Below are 25080 nucleotides of genomic sequence, written 5' to 3'. Positions count from 1 at the left end.
ATGGAAAGGGATTAAAGGGGCCTTGATATTTGGTAAGTGTTGTGATATTGAATTGCGGCTCCTTTTTTGGGATCCAGGCCCGGAGTTTCCTGGAAGAAATGGGTGAGCCAGGCTTTTCAAGGCCAGAAATTGAGGGTGGCTCTGGAGCACCTAGCTTATAATTAAAGGGCACCTGTGAATCAGATGAAGAGGCTGTCTGCAGCCTATATACTGGGAGAGCTCAGGAGGTCGCCCACAGTGAGGTCTGTGGGACTAATAGAGAGAAAGCCAGAAAGCTAAAAATTTGTTTTTTTCTTTTCATGTTGTGATGACACTGATTCCCTGTAAAGGAAACACTTGTAGTTTACTTTCTGTGGATGTTTTTTTTGTAAATAGTGGTCAGAGTGCGCTGAAATTAAACTAAAGTCTGAAATACTTCTGTGCAGCAAATGCGTTTGATGCTAATCCCTCACAAAGTGCATGACTGGTACAGCATATCTTCCTGAACCTAATCTTTTTTTAAAAAAAAAAAAGCATGTATGCCTTATAGACTCGAAGATTTTTGGTGAACCTGCATAGCAATGCAATTTGGTAGATTTCTGACTATGCAGGGCTGACCTATAAAACCTTGTTTTCTATATTTCTTCTTGTATGTAGTAGCAGCCAATCATTTTTTATTTGTCCAGTACATTGTGATAATCAAGAAACAACTCTGACTGGTTCCTGTGTGTTGTCAGAATGGTATGTTTTGACAGCATCTTCTAAAAGGAAAAATCCAGCAAGTACTCAAACTCATTTTTTTAAGCAGTAAACAGTGCTTTAATTTACTTTCAAATTTTTCTTGCACATAAATATGTCATTATTTTTGTAAGAAATCACATGCAAAAAAAGTAGTAGATGAATCAAATGGAAACTGTTTGTTATTTAGAAACACCACATTTCCTCTATAATTAAAAACAGAATAGAAAGGGTAAAGAAAGAGCCTATCTCTGGGTAATTTAATGAGTTACACCACATATTATTCTTTTTAAGGAAATGGAAGGGGAGTGTAGTTCAGAACGAGTTCCCATTGGTTTGTTTCCTTAGTGTTTAGCAATCCAGCAGTAACCCGTGACGTTCTGCACTTTTCTTGATAATCTGCTCCATTTGTGTTTAGCCATTGTAGCAGCAAGGGGATTTGGCTGGTTTCTAACTGCAATACCACATCCATGAATGGTTACGACATTTTTTTTTGTTAGCATCAAAGCTTAGAAGTATCCAATGTTTATTACAACTAGCTAGTCATGGAATAATACAAAGTTATAAATATTTTTGCTGTCTGGGTTATAAATCATTATAAATTTAGGCAATTTTTCCTACAATAACTAAACTTTTTTAGCCATCAGCAGTCTAAGCTTACCGAAAAGCCACAACAGCAGCACTAGAATTTCAAAACTCTGTACTATGAAGAATAATGTCTTGCAGCAGTTACCTGTGGATGAAGGGGCGCTTAAGGTTACCTAAATAGATTAATAATAAAATGGATCAATTGAACTCAATCAAAGAGTACATTATCCAATCAATTAACAGGTATTGGAATTGTCATTGCTGCAGGCTGACTGCGCAAGGTAATTATGTGCCTTAATCGGTGCAGACTTGCTGATTATGGCAGAAGCTTGCCACCTACCAACAGGTTTAGTTCCACTTTAACACTGAGGTTTCCATTGGTAAAAAATGTTTTGTACAGTAACAACACATGTGATAACATAATTGGCCTGATTTATTAAAACTCTCCAAGGCTAGATAGGATGAACTTTCATCAGTGAAGCTGGATGATCAAGCAAACCTGGATTGGACTTCTTCAAAGCCATTTCCTAGCAAAGTTTGAATCCTTGACCATATCCACATGCTGGGCCACACAGATTCACTGATGAAAGTGTGTCCTCTCCAGCCTTGGAGAGCTTTAATAAATCAGGCTCAATGTCTGTATGTGGTATCATCAATAGAAGGCTCCTCTTTCTTACAGCTGAATGTAATATGGAAAAAAATATCCCTGGCATCCCTTTAGACTTTCATCATTTTGTTCTGTAAGCAGAATGTTTTCTTGATTACAGAGACAAAAATCTGGCATGTCTAAAGGGTGCTGGGGATACATTCTTTTTATTACACTCAACTGTCATAGACAGAGGAGGAATATGCATCTGAGATTAATTTCTGTGCTGCTACATATTGGAAATGCTTGATAACCCCACCTATCATATTCTTTAAATAAAGATATATCTTTAAAAATAATTTTTGTTTATGAAGGAAAGCAAAATTTGATTCAATTTAAACAATGTTGAGCTGTTCCATATTAGTTAAATATTTAGACTTCAAGGCCATGTTCTTTAACTCCAGGATTCTATTCCAATACTTAAACGCTTAAAATTACAATTTTGAAAATTACTTCAAAATTGATTCCTACGCGGGGTAAAACTTACCTTACCACTTGCTCCTGCAGCAGCAGGTACTCTCCTCCACTGCAACAGACCTGTACTCCAAAGTGTCTTTATATGAATTACTGTCCAGCCAATCTGCCCACTGATGTCATCCACTTCGGTGAAGGTCCATGAGCCTTGTACGTTACTAGATAACATTTAGGCCCTGTCTACAATCTTGAGCATTGGGCAGCATTGGAATTGGGCAAATGTTACTCCTACAGCATCACCCCTTAGAATAAACGTGCAAATAACCCTTCCAGTTGGGCAGGGGAACCAATGCAAGGGTACAATATAATACAGTTGCACAGAGTTCTGCTTTACAGGACAATTCCAGAAAGCATGATAAAAAGGCTGCTTAATGCCAGCCATTTGATAAAAATTGCAACAGTGCTAAATCAGAAAATGTTGCTATTTTTTTTTTTTATCTGTATACTAATCTTCCACTGTGTCAAGATTTCAGAAAGCTACTAGAGTGGCACAGGGTGTGGGTCTGCTTTTAAGGCATATTCAGAGTAACTTCTTCATTGACTCTCTGTCGGTGTTATACCAATTCGGTTCTTCAAGGTGTGTGTCAACAGTTTAGTGGTGAACCAATTTATCAGACTTGACACGCTGCGTGAGAGAGAACTAAAAACCTACAAGGATTGTGTTTCATAATTCTCTTCTGTATTACCATTAGTTAATAAACAGGGGTCTTAAATTTTCCAAAAAGCAGTGTAGTGAAATGGTACACTAGAGCAATGCCTACAAGAAATTCTTGCATTTTCAGTTGTGTCTACTATTAGTAAGCAAGTCTGTTCTTCTTCAGTCTGGAGCTGAAATTGACGTAAAACAGCTACGCTGTAACATTGCTGGGGGTTGAGTTTAGCTGGAATTCTCCAGGTTAAGAAATGCTGTCCATAAAGTACAAAGATAAAACATACAGAACTGATTATGTCCAACATGTGTTTTTGCACGTTTTGTCTACTCAGTAATGTGTATGGGAGGGTGGGCACATTACATCACTTTGTCTGTAATTAGCTGACCCGTTCCTTTGCGTATTTTTTGCTGACGGCTACTTTGCTGTAAGCATTAATCAAAGTGAAGCTGAATGAAAGCTAGAGGTTTTGTTTTTGCTTTATAAGGTAAAAATTGCTATTCTTCATAGCTTTTGTATAAAGAAAGAAGTTTTTAAAAATGAATATGACTATGTTTAAAGGGACTGTCACATTAGCCATACATTGCAAAGTGACATAGTCTCTACCAACTCATGACCCATGCTGACCTTTACATCATTCTCTGCACTTCCTACATTGTGATTGTACCTAAATACCCAGTGTAAGCTCCAAATTGGATAGCTTCAGAACCTTAGAAAGAGTTTACAAACATGAAATACTTTTCACCCGAGGCAGTGATTTGTGATAATCTCAGGTGAAAATTAGGCTTTAGTATAGATGTACCCCCTAGGCTCATCTTCTCCTTCTCAATATAACAACACTGCACAACACTCCTTCTTTACCTAGAAACAATTAGTAATATTTTTATCTAGCCATTATAATTGTGCGAACATATGCAATGTAACACAAAGTTGATGATACCACACTATGTGGGTCTGGTGATTGGTTATTCAGACATCAAGGGGCTACATGCTTGTCTATACTAGGAACACTGAGTATTTGCAAGCAATGAAGAAAGCAACAGGAGGAGCTCAGAGCAATTAGAAATAGAGAGAATTCAGAGTTTGAAGAAGGGAGAGCCAATCATTGTAGATTTGCAAGTAACTTTAAAAGGCTGTAATGCTATGTCTGATTTTATTGTCAGTTACAGTAACCTCTGCTTGTGCCTCATAGGAGTTTCCTAGGAATCGTTAGAGTAATAACATAGAACAGTTTTTACTCAAACCAAACGATTAATGAGACAGACTGCATTCTCTGCAGGAGTTGTAGGTAAAAAATGTTGAATGATGAGGATGTCTATACAGTGGGGTTCTATGAGATATATAGCTCATTAAATCAACATTAATTTTCCCCACTCTTAGTAGTCCTATCCTTGTTTATGTGCTTTAGTATCTTTGTAAAACAGCTATATATATTTGTTTTATAATTTGTGAAAATAACTAGCAAATGAGTTCAATATTATATTTAATCAAAACCAGCATGCCTATTCACAAATTTCCCCCATACAAATGTAAGTTCATAAAATGAATAATAAACAACACTCAACAAGCCAAATTCCCACCTCACGTGTGAAATATGAGGCATATGTCTGTAGAGAAGGCTGGGTACATACATATAAATAAATTAGATGTGTGCCTGGGTCTACACTGTCAAACATCTGGACTTTTTGAGTACTCTGAGTGAGTGGCTCTGCGGAAAACATTCCCTTGGCAATTGTGTCATTCAAGTATTCACACACACGGAATGAAAAAAATACTATGGCAAAGAGAGCACCAGAGACACAGAAGAATGACATGATGTGAAATGAACACCCACTGTGAAATATTTTTACAAAATTTCTTAGTGTACTGGAAGAATGTGACTCATTGGTTATCAATCTATTTCACAGTCACAGGAATATTTTATAGTATGAGTTTTTTGTAGAGCTGTGGTCTTGATAACCAAAACATGGCACTGTCTTATATAAATTTATTGTAGTTTTGGCAAATTTTAAAGGACTGGCAGACAGCTTATCGAATAAAATATGTATACAAAAAAATAACAGATCTTCTAACACAGCATTTTTTTAAACACAGAGTTTACAGATTTGCACCAGACAAGTTGGCATTAAAACAGCTCAACTAAAACATGTTTACAATTAGCACGCAGACATAGGAATAAGCCAATGGATGAAATACCAATTGGTAGAGAAACATTAGCAATCTGTATACCCATAAATAACAGTTAGAATGCTAATATTCCCACACTTCCTTCTGGAACACCAGTTTAGAAAAGCGAGTGGTTTGATGTTGTGAGATGATAGCAATGTTATTTTAGTGCCAACTGCCTAGTACTAAAATGAACCCATAGTGGCATGGCAAGAGTCCTTTATATTTTGAAACAATGAGGTTAATACTTGTATGGCCATCATACAGAGGACTTATTTGCTTTCCCCTGTACTAAAATGTCTGCATGTTTTGGGTCTTTCTGAAAAAAATATTTCAATTATGGATAATTGAATAAGTGCATCTATTATTACCATATCTAAATTTTCAAGGCATTAAAATAAAGAATCATTGGCTTGGCAAAGAAAACTTGCAACAAAGGTACATTTAAAAAAGCTGACACTTCTCTCTTCCCTTGTTATAGTAAAATAAATACACAAATTGTATATTAACAATGGGTGTTAATGACCCATCGTTAACAATTAACGATGGGTCATTAACAGAAAAATGCCTTGAGAAAAGGATTATCTGCCTTTGTTGCAAATTCAAGCAATATGGTTTAAGAGGTTTTAATGGTTAAATCTGAATGGCAAAGCTCAAAAAAGGAAAAAAAGAGAGAATGGGGCAAAATGAATCTAACTGTGAAAACAACTCAAACTGAGTGAAAGAAATGGTCACAATGCAGTCAAATTGAAAACTTATAAATAGACCGCCAAAATAACAATCCTAAAGATATGAAATATCTTCCACGTTTCTCTATTTATCCTTAGCTTTTCTATTGTCAAAAAACTATTATTTTTTAAGAAAGCTCAATAAATTAGGCTCAATTAAAATTAAATGCCAGAGGAAAATTTCATTTTTTCTCCTTTCTCTTTTCAGTTTCAAACATTAGAACCTTATAAAAGATTAATGATTTTGTAGATTAAAACTTGTAATTACTATTTTCATCCTTACGTTTGTATTTCCGTAAGAGCTGCCCTTCTTTTACTGTAATATTACTACAAATTTAGACTGATTGTTGTTTATTTGTATTTAATTGCTGTGTCTGATAAAACACATTACGTTTTAAACATGTAAAACATGAACAATGCGGTCTTATTCATTTTTTGTAATAATTATGTTTAACAAATAGCATTTGAGTACAAAATGTTTCTTTATGTAATGCCATTGATATTGATGTTAATGATTTTGCCAGGTCCTAAGTTTTGTTGTGCTTAGAACTATTACCTGGCCTGACAATCCATGGTATAATGCACTTTGGCACAACATTTAGCAAGCACATATACCCAGCAGGTTTGGAATTAGAAAAAAAATGATTCTACTATGAAAAAGCCATTTGGATGAAAAGTCTCTAAGTGTGAATTTGCCAAGGACAGAAAGTATTTCCAGATGTGCGTAGATTTCCAGTAAATGACAAAACTATTTATTATCAGAGTTTGGGGAATACAGCTTTATAGCACAAAGGGTTTTATATTCTTTAGCTCTCTTCTGCCTATACCAGAGCGTTTCTTACTTTGCTACTGCAGAATAGCAAAGTCATGTCAGTAATAGTCATCCCGTCATCTACTTTGCATATCTGGACGTCTGCAGAATGACATTCAGGTTTAAACTGATATTTAACAGAGTTGATAATACAATACTTGCACTATTCTTTACAACCTTTAAACATTATCTCAGTCACTCAATACACTCTCAAACACATAGTATGGCATACCCCTCTGTGCTGTAGCTCCCCCAAATCCTGTGCCTGCATCACTTCTAGCCCTACTCCCATTACCAGCCTTAGAAGCATAACATAAGAACATTGCTTTTGATAATATATTTGATAATATATATATATATATATATATATATATATATATATAGTTTGAGACAGTCTGTCAGAATGTTTGTTACCAATAAGTGGTGATTGATTGTTGAGAGTCTTTTGTACATTTGAACAGTCTCTGTTCGTTTCTGTAACATAATGTTGAATATTAACACTGGTCTGAGGGGAGTTTTTTTTGACCTGCTGCTAAATACCAGATTGAAAACCTTTGTGATTAAAAAACATTTTCCTGATGTAATGTAAGAAACCCATTAAATTGTCAGCTTGATGTAAGCAATGTTATTGAACCTGTGCCGCGTTTATCCAACCAATTACTTAGTAGTCATCCATGATTTACTCCCCCCTAAGCATTGTGAAGCATAAAAGGTTAGCTGGTAATGTATCTGTACTGTACTTTAGGCCCCTTGTTGACTCCAGTGTTTTTTTCTTCTGTTGCTCTTTCCGTCCTATCAGAGTCTACTCCTCACTATTTTCCTTACTGTTGTCTGTATGTTACTGTTTTTCTGACTGCTTTCTCTCATTTTCTGTACAGTTAGTAAACCTATTGTTGCTGGTAAACAAGTTACTGCTGCTTTATTTTTGGCTCTGCTTTCTTGACTGTTTGTTCCTACCTGCTCCTACCTTACAAAGCCTTTACTACCTTCTTACAACTGCTCTCCTTTACCTTTTAACCTGTTTACCTAGGTTTGTTTATTTGTTTTTCCAAACTTTGTCCAGATCATTTGTTTGTCCAGACTCTATGTGTTGGATGCTTGGCTTTGGGATCATGTAGCACCTTAGATCTTAAACAACTCCTATTGAATATGTTTCTGTCTTCTTCTTTGCAATGAACCTGCTTGGCAGCATACAACTACAACATATTTTTGGCTTGCCATGACTAGGGAACAGCCTCTCTTTTAGTACGTAGCAAGTTTGTCATGTAGTTTTATTAATATTATTTAGTTTAAAAAATGTAGATTTATTAAAATGTAGCTGTATAGTTACAATTTAAGGAAGGATCTTGGCAAATGACAACATTGGCAAGCTAGGCCAATAGCATTAACTGGAATGCAACTGGGTAGAGAAGAATGGCTTGAAAATGCTGATTAAAATATGCAGTAATAAATTAGCAGTAGGCTAATTATGGCAAGTAGTACATGCCAGTGCATTAAAAGAGATGAAATATATAGATTAAAACATCCTAAAATAGCATTGTTCCTGAGCACAATTTCGACCTCCAGATTGTGAAAAGGACGTACATTTTTTGTAACAGATTCAGAGGTCAGCAACTATATCAACTAAAATGAAAAATCGTGTAGGAAAATATTTAAAAAAGGCAGAGTCTGCTCAGTTTATGACAACCCAAAGAAGACATCAATTGCATAAAAGGAAAGATCTTTCAGTTAGTGTAGGAAAGAACTAAAGAACTGTGCATAGTAATAAAAGTAAAGGTGTTTAAAGCTTTACTACTCAAGATAGTAATATCAAAAATAATCACATTTTGGATGATTTTATGCAGATAAATATATTGCCCCTGATTCATCAAGCAGAATCGGATTATCGGTCGCGCATTCGTATTAGCGATCCGGAATCGTACGCGGTCGCGCTATTCACTACAGGAAGTTGCCTGAGCAATCTCTGGCTTACTCTGTGTTCTCTGTGCTATGGTGTGTTCCTGTTTGGCTTTACCGTGTACCAGACCTTGCTGACGATTTTGGACTTTACCGGTTTGCTGCCTGACCCTGACCTCGGACTACTATTTGGACTCTGCCTGATTGCCGCCTGATCCTGATCTTGGATCCTTGCTTCCTGACTCCTGTGGTCAGCTGCCACTGGCCTGGGGATTGCTCTGGAGTGGCACCTGGCAGCTACCCCGCAGCCCAAGCCTATCCTCACCATCAGAGGCTCTAGCGAAGACCTGGTAGCTGCTTAGTCACGCCCCTCTGGAGTATAACCAGTCAGTGACACAGTGGGTCCACACCCGCTTGCATAACAATCGCCTTGATTGGCAGATTCGCGCTCCCTATTGTGAAGGCTGGAATCCGGCTGGTAGTGAGGCGAGTGTACGCGCATACTCGCGTCCGGACCGCGGTAATCCGCGATCGATGGCCGCGCGTAGGTTCGCGCTTCCAGCGAGCGCGGATTTCATTGATGAATCAGGGGCATTGAGTCATGAAGAAAACATTTGTTTTCCCACAGATTTGATCACTTTGCTCTGGGGATGTATTTGCCTTCCTCTTCCTTAAGAACTTGATAGGCACCCATTTTTGTAACCTTTAAATATGTAACTTAGTTACTGCTTAATACCAACACACTCATAAAAAATGTCTTTGAAAGGTAGCTGTCAAAAGTGAAGCATGCTGCAGCAATTGTAATCTGGTTTTAACAAAGACCCAAACATACTACCTACCAGTAAGTGTTAATAGTTTAAAATCTTTTTCGGGGTATAATTTGTAGTTACATTACATAGAGGTAGTTATAGTGGTCCATTACTTATGTAGGCTCTACTTTTGCAATACTATACTATGTTTGTGCCTCTCTTCTCGCTATGCAAGTCCATTGGATCTATTTATAAAAAAGTGAAATGTTCCCTGCTTGAAACTCAATCACTGCCATTGAAAACATAAGAACCTTAAAGATTCCCCACCAGAGAGAAGTTTTGGTAAGTCTGAGATTAACTTCTTTATAAATAGATGCCTATGGATCATCTGACTAATAAATGTGCTTTCTATATTATCTCAGAAAAAGTAATTACATTAAGCCAGTGAAAGCACTTTCTTGTGGCTCTTTCTGGTGGCCATATTTGTTATTTTTTGAGAAAAATGGAAGAGTAAGCTTTTGCATAAATGTTTTGAAAGTTATGGGATACAAGGATAGCATTTTTATGGAGTGTCAAATGACCAAGTGTACCTTCTAAAGATTTAGTGAACCTGAAACAAATATCATAGTCACAGCCTCTGGAGTTTTTAACAGAACAGTAAACACCATTTCCCATTTAAATAATACAATTATTACATAACTAATAAAAATAAATTATGTAAATACCTTTCTGGTGTGTTTTACAAATGAGGTAATTGTGCTGTAAACATGTTGTTAATGTCAAATTTCCCACTTTAAAAAAAAATGTCCTTGTCACCAATATAGTGTACATTAGAAAGTTGTCATTGGGGTTATTTAATGATACAAAATGGCTGATAGCCCACAGTGCTCTGATTCACAGCACAAGTTTTTCAGCTATAGCTGATTTCATTTTTCTGAACACTTACTGTGAGTTGAGTCACAAACAAACCAACTAAATGGTTTACTTTACATAACATTTTCTCCATCGACATGAATGTATTCTTTGTTACTGCTCCTGAGAAGTAAAATTTGTTTATTGTTTTATGCCTCTAATTTGATTCCAATGTTCTCTCAGGATGTTATTACATAACATTCAAATATCATTATATTTCATAATAAAGTAATTTGTCTTATTGTCTCTAGATTCTGGTTAGTCTCTGTCATTTTAGAATGTGTTTTCCAGCAGGATTTTCCATAGCAATGAGATTCCTGCAAATATCATTGAAACCTCCACCACTTTGGCTGGTTACTAAATTCTTGCATAAAGATGTTTTGTTTAATGCACCAAGGCTAAAATATATTTACGGAGATGATTGTGATAATCAAATTTCTTTTCTGAAACTATTAGGTATCTCTATGTTTGCTTTTCTCAACAACCTATTGCTTTAGCTTTAGTTGGGAAATGGAGATTTCACCCTGCTGCCATTTGGTAGGACTATGGTGAAAAAATATTGCATACCAATAATTGCATATGGTTTTGAAAACTAATAGGAGTGTGCAGTTTATTAATCTGTTTTATCATCTGATATTCCTTTATTTATATTTTTCCAAAAACTGTTAATGAGAAGAATGTCTAAGGAATCGAGACATTGGGCCTGATTATAAAGCTCTCCAAGGCTAGAGTGGATACACTTTCATCAGTGAATCTGGGTGATCCAGCAAACGTAAAATGGATTTTTCAACATCATTTGCTAGCAAATGTTTTGAATCCTGGATCAGATTCCTGGATTCCAGGTTTGCTTGATCACCCAGATTCACTGATAAAAGTGTATCCTCTCCAGCTTTGGAGAACTTTAATAAATCAGGTCCATTGATTTCATAGAAATGGATGCTTATAAATTTGAAATGTTATTCACATGGTTTAAACAGAAAAAAATAATTCTGGTAGTGATATAGTTTATTCCAACCCCTGCTGCATTTGGACAGGTTTTAGCTTGTGTGAAGAGAACCTCCACCTGTTGTAGCTAGGTTCTAAGGCTGTGCTCCACAAATGTTTACCTCACCCTTTATTGGAAAAAGTTAAAAGGGGAGGCACCATCAGTGTTTGATTGTTTGACTGCGTACAGCAGTGAACAGTGCTGGTCCGCTCACCGATGACCCCAATAATTCTGTTATATATTTTCTGCTGTAGGTAGATGTACATGTAGCAACTTTCCCAGAGGCAGAAGTTCACTGGCAAGAGGAAGCAGAAACCATACCACAACCTCACCGCTGGTCTGAACATAGCTTTATAAAGAACAGAATTATTTATATTAGGAATATAAAAGTTGTCCTATCTAATTTCATTTAAAACCTATTGGCTAATGTCTAAAGCATCTTCAGTTTAACCACCAATTAGCACTGTGTGAGATGTTTGGTTTAGGACTTAGCTAGAAGATAAACATTTTGAAATTCTGGGGAATATGTTATATTTATATGCCAAAGTAATAACCATTATGCTGTATGTGTTGTTCTAGGATCTGGATCTTGTGCTTATGCATCTGGAAGAAGTGAGGTTTTTTGACCTTTTTGGATTTAGCGAGGAAACTGGTTCATGGCTATGTTTTATGTGCAACAATCCTGAAAAAGCTACAGGTAATAACTCTTCCTGTTGTTAAAGCAAGAGGAGGGAAAGGTAATGCTGAAGGCACATAGAACTCATGCTTAGCATTCTAGCAGAATAGATATAATCAACATAGCTGGTAGCTTAATGCATTTAACAAGGTGGAAATATATAGAAATTTCTGGTGGCAGATGTCTATGTATTAAGTTTAAATATAAAACATACAAAAAAATAACAGATCAATGTATCGTAAACAGTTGATAATTGCAAAGACAAAAAAAAAAAAGAACAAAATATCCCAGGTTTTGCAGATAAAATTCACATCTGAATGGAAATTGATTGCTGAAAAAAAATGTTTTAATAAAGAAAATTTAGTTTTTAGAAAATATCCAAAAAGGATGACTTTTAGTAAAGCAATCTTTACCAGATTTGGACAAATGCATGAATCATGATGATTCAGAAAACAAATAAAATAGTTACTTTGTGGCATAGCATTAACATTGTATATGTCAGTAGTATAGTATGTTAATAATTATTGACTTTGTGGGGAGGGCCTTCATGCTTCCGAAAAATTATTTGATCAGAGTCAAAAATTGGATCGAGTAATATCCAGATACTAAGACAATACAACCCAACCTTTGGCCTACATAGTAAATTTTTACAGTCTTGGCAATGTACAGAGAGATTGTACATTGTAGACATTTTTGAAGCTAACGAGAACTCAATTTTGCAAGTGATGAAAGAAGCAGCCATATGATTACTCTTTATAAGCTCTTTGGGGCAGGGTCTTCTACTTCTCCTGTGTTACTGTCTGTATCTATCTGTCATTTGCAACCCCTATTTATTGTACAGTGCTGCAGAATATGTTGGCAATATATTAATACTTTTTATTATTGTTATTATTAATAATAATAATAATATTAATAATAATAAATACATGCAGGTGCATTTATCATGGGTAATAATGGACCATCCTGTTCTCCTATACACTACTAATGACACTACTTAAACCTGTCTCCCATTAATAGCCCCATTTTAGCAGATCTAGGTGTAAGGATGACTTAATTTACAACAAATAGTTATCAAGCAACATGTAAAAGTGATAAGCAGAGGTAATATAAGGTCCTCGTTTGATGCTGGAAAACCCGCAAGTCAAAATAAAGACAAACTTCATACTTCTATCCTATTTGTTTTCTGTAATCCATGGTGTTGGTAAACCATGTGTGGTCCACAGTAGCAGTTTATAGAATTACTGAGAATTGTTTGTTTTGTTTCTTTCATTTGACTTCTGGTTGAAAAACCACAGACTCCTTTATGCCCAAGAGACTGCATTGTGGGAATCTCCCATGTTCCCTTTTCAACAACTCTGTCTTGGCTTCTTACTTCCTTATCTTTTAGTACATTTGCATCACTCTCTCTGTCCCTCTAAATATGTACACCAAACCACTATGATTTGTTCCAGCCACTAATTATTTCCATTCGAATGTGATATTCCTGCATTTGACTTCAGGGCTCTGAGACACTGTGCATCTATAAATCACCAAGTACTCTGAGTAATGTCAGTTCATTAATAATGACGCTGTAGATATTAAAAATGATTTCTTAAAACCTGCAAGCAAAATATATTAGCTATAATTCTCTGTAGCTAATGAACTGCCTGAATGTGGTACAAACAACATGGAGCTGGCATAACCTACATGTGAAATCTTGTTAGGATTAAAATTTGTGCACTTATGTCAAATAATGTCAGCAGTTTTACTCCAGTCAGCAGTTTTGGTGCAGGATAGGCCAAACACTCTTTAATATTATTTCAGCTTTAGCATTACATTCTGTAAAATTACATCCATGAAGGTGGTTCTGCATTCTTGTTGAAACCAATAAAAAATCTTTTTTAGACCTACTATGATCCTTTTTTGTTTACAGGTAATATAGTTGGAATAGAATGTCCTGGGGTTATTTTCGGGTTGTTATGTATGGTATTACAAAAAAACTTGCCTAATAAAAGCGATGGACCCAAACACTAAAATTAGATAATTAGAATCTATATAATGAAAGTGAGACTTTCACAACAAGCAAAGTCTATTTATTTACTTTTATTTATTTACTTTTGCCTTTTCACTTATTAGGCGTTTTCTGCTAGCAGTATTTATATGCAGCTCGGTATGATTCTTCCTTGGAAGTGGAAAAGGAAGTTAATTTAAAAGAACAATCAAGATTTCTTCAGTGGTTTAAGGGATGGAAAATAGTTTTCAGGTATTATGACCACATCACACAAAGTAATAGGCAGCTATAGCGCAAGCTTTAAATGTTCCCTTTCCTGTACCGATAATTACAGCCATCTGGAATCAATAGAAACTGAGTACATTGTATGCCCCTAAATATGTGCTGTCTGTATCAAATTTAATCTAAATGTACTTTCTTGTGATATGCTGAGTCACAGATAAAATTGTTTTGTCATTGTGGTGAAAAAGAATTTTATACAGCTTTCTCCTGTAGTCTGTGTGGCTCGTATCTAACAATGCCAAAACCACTAATAGACATATGTTTTTATAAATATTTAAAAGATGCATAATCAAATTCTTCACTGCTTTAAAACCCGATTTATGTCTTGGGAGGATTGGATGGATAATAGTAGAGTTACCATTAAAAAATTAAGCCCAACCAAAGATGAAATTTCAGTTTCAGATAGGGTCCAGCAGCATGAATTACCCCCCGGAATGTCATATTTCCTCACTTTACTTCCTGGCATCATTCCTACTCACTTTGGTATTACTCTTACAATGTATTAGATACCTTGGGTTAATATTCCACTCCTCCTACCATAAAGGAAAAGTAAACAAAAATCAAAACTAGTACACGAGTTTTCAAGAAAAGGCATACCTGTACAAATATTTTATGAACAATATATGAAGAAAATAACGAAATACTAAGCACTGACAATAAGCTTCCACAAGCAGTCTGCTTTTTTATTGCTTATCATTGAGTTTTGTGGCTTATTATATTACACTATTTTCCTCCCTGTAAATAAATCTAGCCTTATAATTACATATTTACATCCTTTTCTTTCCCTGTTATTTTCTCTCTCATTTCAACTCCTAATTTATTACAGCTATCCAAACGTGGAGAAGATAGACCATCGTGGGAGAACCTGGGTGATCCAGCGACCTTGAATGGATCTGACATAGGCTGCAAACAATTTTTTAAAGAAATTCATTGCAGGTTTGCTGAATCACCCAGAATCTCTCATGATATCCTACTTTCACTAGTCTTGGGGAGCTTTAATAAATTAGTTACAATACAGTTTATACGTACAGGAGATAACTGTACAGTATAGGATATGAAACAGAAAAGACAACACATTCTTACAAAAACCCAAAAAATGAATGCCACAACCATCTCTTCTGGGATCCACAACTTGGTACACCAATAAGTTCACAAATATTTGTAGGGTGCTCTGGTTGGTATGCACAGCAATGCACCTTGGCCCTTTTTAGAGCTTCTTCCCTCCCCAATATGCTTTTAGCACAGAAGCCTACTTTTCAGTCAGGCTATGACATCCATGTGTCATCCTGGGACTCCTTGTGTGTTCCTATGCACTTCTGTGACACTTGTGTACCCACACACACACTTTCTATCTGTTCCTGCAAAGCCTGGACAGTCATTCTCCCAATGGATTCAAACTTCAAATAATGACACTGCAATGATGACTCACAAATACAGGAATGATTCACTATCTACTTCCAAAAACCCAGAGAGTAATACATTTCACAGACACAATTGCATAATAAAGTAAAATCTTCCAGAGTATTTAATAGTACAACATTACTTATGAGCTAATTGACATTAACCAGAGCCCATTATGTAAGTTTTTAAGTTTTAAAATAAAATGCAGCTGGCAATTGTTTTTTTTAAACATTTGTTTAGTATTTAAATAAAAAGCTAAAATGAAATTATTGAACAGACTTCTAAATCATGAAAAATCAATAGAGAATGTTTGGGTGAAAATATTAAAGTATAACTAAAGGATATATTGTGTAACTAAAGTCATCCTTTTTATTTGTAGATATATTTTAATTTTTTCCAGGACCAGTTTAAGTAATATGTTTAACCTATGTAGAACTTGCTTTAGAATTATCCATTTATGTATATATCTCATTGTTGTGGTTTTAGCAGTTTAGTATTATCTGTAAATAACTTTAGACCGGCCTATCTAAACAAAGATAATTCCACAGCCACTGTAGTTATAACAAAACAGGAAACACATCTAATCTGTTCAGAAACTAACAATAGGTATTTTAATGTTTGTGTAAAAACGATTGCTCAAAACTCCAAGGAAGCCAAATTTTTTTGTTTGTTGTCTGTTTATGAGTTTTTACCACTGTCTGATTCATCAGCAAGTCAGACCATGGAATATTACAGCAGGCTTTATTACTGCAGTCGCTTTGGTTCAGTTTTTTTGGCACCACTTTATAAAAGATTTTATAATAGCTATGAAAGCTTTTGTTCTTTCATACATTGTATAGTCCGTTATGGCTGGTAGAGACGAGTTTTAAGGCCCATGTCATCAAACTAAATTTTTGTCATTCACAATTTCCACAAACATATGTAGAAATTTCCACAGATGAACTTTACAGCTCAACATAAACATCAGCTTGAAGCCTATTGGTAAAGTAAACAGTAGGCAGTGTTCCCAATACCTGGTGGTTTTCAGGGGCAGTTCGAGCCCCGAAAACCAGCAGCCAATGAAAGCACTTTCTGCTATGTACCTTAACAATTGGCTACTATAAAAAAGGTTTTCCTTGCCAAGCAAGCCAAACCCAGAGATTTAACCTTGGCAGATTTGCTCTTCGCTAGAGACTGGCTGGTAGCATTGTCATAATTATATAGTATTTACACTATGAGACTATACATTTTACTGCTTCCCTGATCAAAGTGTATCCTCCCCAGCCTTGGAGAGCTTTAATAAATCAGGACCACTGTTTGAAGTTAGATTTGGGTTCAGGCTGAATATTGCTTTGGTTTACATTCAGCACTTACTTGTGTTATTTACCAATGTATCCAAATCTGCAGTGCCAAAGTTTCCACATTAAAACCAACCATGCATGAAAAAAAATACGCAACATTGACAAAATGTATTCAAATATATGCTATTTTTGTGGAGAACTGCCCATCAGCTGCTTAGAATTTGAGGTTAAATATCTAATGCAGCTTTTCTAACCTTTTTACCCCTGAAAAACCCTTGAAAAAATTGTCAGGTTTTGAAGAACCACTGCTAAAACCATAGAAGGTCAGTGGAAAAAACCCTTACATTGGTGGTCAGTGGAAAGAATGCTCCTTTACAGATAGTTGAAAATAACTTTAGTGTTATGATACTGACTTTTGCCTAATGGCTGTAGCCACAATACTATGGGGTGACCATTATGTGGGAGGCCAATCATTCAATGGAACGCTGAAGGAACCCTGGCATTGAATGACTGATCTAGTATCTGGATGCTACAGAAATAGTGTTTTATTCAGGGATCCCTCAAAGCTTTTATTAATTTAATTATTTTATAATTATATTGCAACATCAATGCAGACACTTAGATTCTGGGAAAACATATGATTTTACTAAAACCCAAATTCAGCCATTTTTTTATTTAGCATTTATTAGATTGGGAAAGGGAATAGAAGTGTTAGATCTGAAATGAGAATTAGGGCAACCAGAAGATAAGATGATGAATAAAAACCTTACATAGGCGATACTCTTACAAATATAATATACCCTTACTAATAACTAATATATATAAGTATAGTGGGATGGTCCATAGCACATACATACACCCCATCCACACACAAGGTTTTGGAACACTCTGTCACAATATATATATATTTTTCACCTTTTGCAAAATTTGAAGAAAAAGCTCTGCTGGTCCAGAAGATCCACATAATAAAATATTTTACCTCAACACACATGAAGCCAGCAGACAAGCACAACTACTCCAATAAACCAAATTGTTAATTCCTTATCAAAATGAGGATAAGACCTAAAGCCAATAGTGGGATTGTGTGTAATGGTGTTGTGTATCATTGACCCTATTTTAGGATACTAAATGGGTGATGTATAATAAATGTTTTTTTTGCATGTCCTTATAATGCATTTGAAATGACTATTGTTAGGAGATGCTTATCGGGCTGCTGATTCTGTGCTGTGCGCCACTGCGGTATCCCACACTGCCTATTTTGTCCAACGATGTCACTTGCAGCAGCAGCAAGGAGAAAAAGGAAATTGGAGCATCCCCTACACACTCTGAGGCTGTGAACAGCTGAAGGGAATTTTAGCTAGGCTAACCTTCTGCTGGTGTGTGAATTTGTCTGATTTACTGTTGCTGACCTTGCCTGTTTCTAAACCTCTGAGTTTATGCAGCCTGGACCAACCTTTTGCCTGTTACCCAACTCCGATTTTTGTCTTGCTCTTGTGTACCTCGTCTGGTAGACAGAATACCTGTGCAACAAGTTGGGATCATGGTTCTACATTATCTGTAGGCTCCTGGTCCTCTACTAGCACTTCCCCAGACACTATTCCTTGCGCCTGGGGGCAACCGTGTGCTGGGAAACAGGCTTTGTATAGGTGAAGAGTGCGGCTCTTGGGGGAAAGGTGTCTGGCGAGTACTGGACCAGGGCCTTACAACTATACTAAATACACATATTGTCAATTGAATATCGTCATTGTTGGTAATTATGTATATGATGTGGGTGTCTGAATTATGCATTTCCTAACTTCTTATCCCCTATTATTCAGACATGAAGTGAGAGAACTCTCAGAGTATGCAAAGTATATCATTTTGCAGGGAAGTATGAACCTTTAGTGAAACAAGTATAGTAACAATAAAGATACTAATAAACTTAAACCAATATTTTTGCCCTCAAAATGCATTTAGAAAGAAATCTCTTATACTCAGGTCATACCAGTAGACGGCACTGTGTCCTCATGTAAAATGTCTAACAAACTTGCCTTGGTAGACAAGTGCAACAGTGGTGCCTACCGGTAGAGAAAAAACTTTCCCTAAAACATTTTTAATAGCAGTGATTTATCATAAACAACTCAAAAGTACAACATATTTTAAACCTAGAAAAAGGGAAAAAAATATACACACTAAACCTATGTGATTATTTAGTGATTTTAAATGTGTTTTAAAAATAACACACAATAGATGTATTTGGTATTTTTTATTGGCTTTTCTATTAATTACTGTTTTGAATGTTAGAAGTGATGACTGCTTAATGTGTCCTAGGCTTTTACACAAGTCAAAGCAGATTACCTGTAATCTTAGGTAAGAATGATTATCATGGTTTACACAGTATTTGGATCAGCCTGTATTCAAGTATTCATGGTACACCTACAGCAATGACGAGAATGTGCTGCTCTCAATAACTTACAGGAACAGGAAGAACAGAGACCAATTGCAATAGATTTTTGTACCCTCAAGAGAAGTATAGTAAATATTACATAGTTTAATCTAGTACCCTTTCTGTGTACTGTTCTGTGTGTTTTTGTATGTTCATATCAGCAAAGAAAGTGCCTGCAAAAGTTTAACACATTTCACACATTGATAGAAAATGCTGTGCTATAACACAATAGGCTCAATTCACAAAGCTTGAACATAAAGAACAGAACATCTGATTCTAATTTTCAAGTTAGGATTTGTTCAATGCAACTATCACCTTTTTAGAAAAGAAATCTATCCATTTTGTAAAGAACAAAGTATCAAGTCTGTGGATGTGCAGAACAGTTGAATGTTGGCTCTTGTGTTGATTTGTACTTTAAGTAGCCAGTGTTGACTGTTGCTTAGTGTTTACAACAGTAATGTGGAGGGATGGTCTGAGTTTGTTACCCTAAACTGTAACCTGTAAGGAGATTTTCTTTAAAATTAAACTAATCCTGCCAAACATGTTGGGACATATACAGGGCTTGCCATTGGTGACCTTCTAAACTTCTAGACATCCATTATTTTGTGTCAGGAGAGCATAAAAGGATAACTGTGATGTAAAATAAAAAGGAGGCATTTTTCATAGTAACCAATCATATTAGGATTAATTTGATGGGAAAATGATAGCAGGTATTTCATTGTTTGTTATACGTAGAGCACTACATTTTCTTTTTGATTTTTAAACATTGCTTACCTAGTTGGTAAGGCTGGAAAAATACTATCAAGAAATAAAATGATTAGACCATACTTCTACTATTTAAAAGTGGTTTTAACATTAATATAAAAAAACTAAGATGAAGGCATGGTTTGTTGCTATCTTTATAGCAGCTTACTTTGGATTTGATCAGCACCCATACGATTTATAGTACTAATTGTGATAAATAGGAAGAATTAGTAGTATGGCCAGTAGTCTTTCTGATCGGGGTCTCAGAATATACTGAGACATTTCTGGGTATGTATGTGTTCATTTAGGTTGCTCAGATGTTAATATTAAACAAAACAAGATAATGTGGACTTCTAAACTAGATATACCAGAGATACAATTTATATGGCAATCTTTATCAAAGTAACTAAGCTATAATTTTTGTCATTTACCCACCACCACACATAGAATGAAACTGCTGCACAAAGCATGGCAGAAAAAGAAATGGAAGATTAACTTAGATAAATTTAAAGAGGAACATTTTCTTAGTCCCTCTGTGAGCTGTTTCTGGTTCAGTCGTGTGCATACCGTTACATGAGGGCAGTAGTTCACATATTTTTCCCTTTATGTTTTGTATTTCCATTATGTGAGTACAGTAGTTTACTTTTTCTTCCATTTATGTTTGTTAATGTATTATACTCTGTGTATTTTATACCATTTAATAGATTTGCTTCAGTAAATATTGACTTTTTTTATTGCATTTTCATCTTTTCTTAAAATCAAAGGGATCTGCATCTATGTTTCTGTAATTCTGGCTATGGTATATGTAGATGGTTCTCTTTTATGCAATATGTCACCTAGTGACAAACTGTAACAAGGTACAGAATCATCAGGAAACTGCATAAATAGAAAGCCTAAGGTGGCAGATAGATTAACACCAGCACCAAAGGTCAATCAAGGGCTATTACTAATGTTGTAGACAAGATATGCTCATGTCCAAGTATCCATAAAAGAATAAGATCTAAAGGAAAGAATAAACTGGTTAGGAAATACATATTTAGATACTCAAAATGAAGAACAGAAAAATGAAAGCCCCAACAGAAAATGTATATTTTTGTAAATGTATGAACTGTATTGTAGTAGAAAAGGGACAACAGCAACACCAGCCATTGCTAAAAAGGAAAGATCTTTCAAAGTATACACCCAGTCACCAACATTTCATACATGCATATTTGTATTAATTTATTTTCAAAAGTAATTTACAAAAATAATGCATAAAATCACCTCATGGGTTTGCAGTATTCATTCAAATATATTACCAAGTGTTTTTGCAATGAAAGGTCCTGCTCAGGCACTTCTTGGTATTGGGTGTACAGTACCTGTTCCTCTCGACCAGTTGTGTGTGTTGTCACACATCCACGTGGGCTTCTGATAGTAAATATTCGACATCTATTAGGTAGGAATTTGTCTAACATTGTCACCATAAGGATTACTGGATTACCCATAATGCAGGCATGTACACAATACATGTCAGCAACATAGGCTGCATGATAGCCTCAACACTGAAATGCAACTACATTTTTTTCTAGGACAATTATTGTATTGTATAATTATTATTAATACGCAAAATACTACAAAACAAATGTCATATAGTTAGGTTTTACATCTACTTAAAATACCCCTGGGCACCGAACATACAAGACCCAGGTGCAGGGAGGAACAGGATATCAATAAGTATTGCATTAAACACAAATGGTGATTTGAGAAAAAATCAAAAGGTATATATAGAATGAAAGCCAATGACAGCACAGGATCATGACATTCATTGCATAAAAACAAGTTGCACAATCAGAACCACACCAAGAAGACATTTCTGTCACACTTATGTGTGTGTCCTTGTATAAGGAATTTTTCAGACACCTATCAAAAAGACAGGAAATGAAAAAGTTCAACGTTCTCCTAAAAAGTTCTCCTTGCTCCTAAACTAAATTCGAAGTTTAGGCTGATCAACTTTCAAGATATTCCCCAGGCTTATCTTCAGTCTTGCACAGTTGTGCAGGGCTCTTTTCTTTACTAAAATTGAAGTGCAGTGCAGTATACATTTGCAGCCCATTCTTGGGATCTGTAAGATGATGATAAATAACCTGTGTATTGGGATGATGTGCATGCATGAGGGAATCATAGCATTAGTGGCTTTCCAGTGCCTGAAGAGAGAAGATATCGGTGTCAGGTGAATTGGCAGAGATGACAGCTAACAGAGCTGCAGCTGCTGAGAAAGTGAAATTGTCTCCACTTAACCGAGAAGTAGATCTGCCATAATGAGCAAAGAGGTTTTACAAATTGTACATTAAGACAAGAGATATCTCTGACATGTGTACATAACCTAGAACTAGCTTGATTAACTGACCTGCTTATTTAAAAAACGAACCCTGTGCAACAAAGGATACAAACTATGTGCAAAATTAAAAAAAACAAAATCGAATTATTAACTTGTATTTATATGGCACCAACATATTACGCAGAGCTTTACAAAGTCCATACCCATGTCACTAACTGTGCCTCAAAAAGGCTCCAAATCTTCTATCTCTACCATATTAATTTACCATAATAATTAACCTGAGTCTTTACTTTTTTCTGGCTCTGCAACAACCCAAAACATTAGCAGTCACTCCAGTAATTTAGCCGATACTCTGTTATGTGACAATCCCAATAACTAGTACAGAATGATTAAACAACAATACACCTCTACGCACTGATTTATAAATGAACATAAATGAACACAGTACATTTGCTCATTCGTCCTGGGATATTTTTGGAAACTGATTCCAAAACATTTCCAAACACTACAGGATGGCAACATTTTCTCTGGTCTGGCCACAACTGATATGTTTGTTCAAGAAACCTGAAAATATGCTGGAAGAAAAAAAGTTTTACTAAATGAAAAGAAAAGCTTGTTTGTGTGCAGAAAGTAAATGTGATTCATACAAATGAGCAGATTTTTTTCATTATATTTCCAGGGCCAGACTTTATATAAACAAATCTTTAGAACCATAACAGAAACCAAAGATCAAAATGCCTGCAAAAGTACATTTCGTAAACATGGTTCACAAAAAGTGTTGTTTACATCATTCAAATCATTTGAATAGACGCAAATTTCAGTTATTTATTTCTTTTTAAACAAATGTACAGCAACCTTTTTTAATCAATAAAAAATATGTAAAGGAAAATGGAGTAAAACCTGCCTAGGATCTGATTAGTCCTTTGGGCCACGCCACGCCAGACTACAGTTTTGAAGCACCATTTAGACCTAAAGTGGGATGTACAAAATTGCTAACAGACAGGCTTTTTTTGAAGAGACATACTATGTCTCTTCACTAAAAGTTCTTACATGTCTACTAGAAAAAGGCATCAGATAGTATTTTGAGCTGCACATGCACGGCTTGGTAACAAGATGAATTAACACCTATGCACATCCATAGTGGTTGAACATGCCCGGCAAATAGGGATATTAGGAAAAGACGAAGGTGATCGCTATAGATCTTCCATTGCTGTAGAGAAGATGAGGACTGCAAATTTTGGTTCCACTTTAACTCGAATTTGTTTGATTAGTTTGTTCTTCTTCTCAGTATTGTAATTGATTTTGTGTGCTACTGTTGAGGAGGTTCCAGTAGTTAGTATGGGTAGAAATAATTATTAATTAAATTAGGTTATGAATATTATTAATGACAAACTAATCACGGAGGAGCTTGTTTGGTGGTGTGAGCTGAAGAAGGTGATCAATGTTTGGAGCAGCCTTTCTTGACCTTGTCTACATAGGGGAACCCTTGAAATAAACGTTCAGGTGTTCGGGTCTGGGAACCCCATCTATAATTACTATATCCAAAGCTCACAGTATATTAGCATGGTGGTCAGAGGGAAAAATACCTAATACATGGCTAGCCAGTGGGGGGAATGTCACCAAAAAGATCATTGGTATCTTTTAAACTGACATAAGAGGCACAATTGCCCATTGTTTAAGGAACCCCTAGCAAGCTGTAGAGGCATAAACCTGGATGAGAAACACTAGTTTGGAGCAACTTTCCACATCTTTTCTTTTTTCCTATTGGCTCTCCCCCAAACAGTTTGGAAACTATGTTGATTACAACTGTATTGCTGGAGCGTCTGTATGGAAGGAATTGTGCAAGATGTCTGCCTAGGGGAAGCATCTTGAACTAAATATTCTTTGCTGGGGAGTGTCTTGGGAGATCTGGTAAGAAACTGTTGCTAGGATGACAAGAAGGATCCACTTCATAAAGAGAAAATTACACATGGAAGTGGCATGTTTAGGAAGGGACTATCAGAGAAAAATACTCCAAAGGGATTTAATTGACTATCACCTTATATATTTAACCCTTTAAACTGCAAGTATTTCCCCCTGGGATTGGATGCACCCAGAAAAGTAAGTTCTGGGGCATTTGGAGTTGTTATTATGCTTTAGTCATTCCACACTGTCCACAAAGAAGTAATGGTACATGTGTAAATCCCTGTGGTTTAGCAAACATTATTAAGATTCCCCCTCTTTTACATTATGCTGTTTGGACCTGGGGATTGGCCACTAAGGCCTAAACACTATATCTTTGAAGAACGAGGAGAAGAATTCTGACCCTTACCTGAAAGCGCAGGATATTTCCAAGGCTTCCAAAAGGGGAACATACCTGCAGAAAAGGTGAGTATCTGTGGGTGGGGGGTGGGCTTTCAAGCAAACGTCTGCCAGATGCTCTATAAAGCAAATCATTGTTTTAGTTAATTGTATATGTGGTGTGATTTAGCATAAAAAATGAAATATGACTGACTTAAAACCTGTGGCCAATAGTGTTAATTATATGGTCAGAAAATTGTTTATTTGCTATCTATTTAGGTATCCATAAAATACAATATATGTTACATACACAATGCTTGACTGCATGATGCCAGAGACGCGCTGACTCCTTCCAACCCCCCA

General features: G+C 35.8%; 1 protein-coding gene across 1 annotated transcript in view; it reads left to right on the top strand.

Moving 5' to 3' along the window:
* VEPH1 (ventricular zone expressed PH domain containing 1) overlaps positions 1–25080 on the top strand; it is a 163345-nt gene that overhangs the window by 116807 nt on the left and 21458 nt on the right. Inside the window, exon 12 of the mRNA XM_072408020.1 lies at positions 11902–12019. Within this exon, the coding sequence (XP_072264121.1) occupies positions 11902–12019 (118 nt within the window). The remainder of the gene's footprint in view (positions 1–11901; positions 12020–25080) is intronic.

The sequence above is a fragment of the Pyxicephalus adspersus genome, chromosome 4 (assembly GCF_032062135.1).
Source record: "Pyxicephalus adspersus chromosome 4, UCB_Pads_2.0, whole genome shotgun sequence".
Taxonomy (NCBI): domain Eukaryota; kingdom Metazoa; phylum Chordata; class Amphibia; order Anura; family Pyxicephalidae; genus Pyxicephalus; species Pyxicephalus adspersus.
Note: the sequence above shows the minus strand (reverse complement) of the source record. Positions and strands in the feature narration are given on the sequence as shown.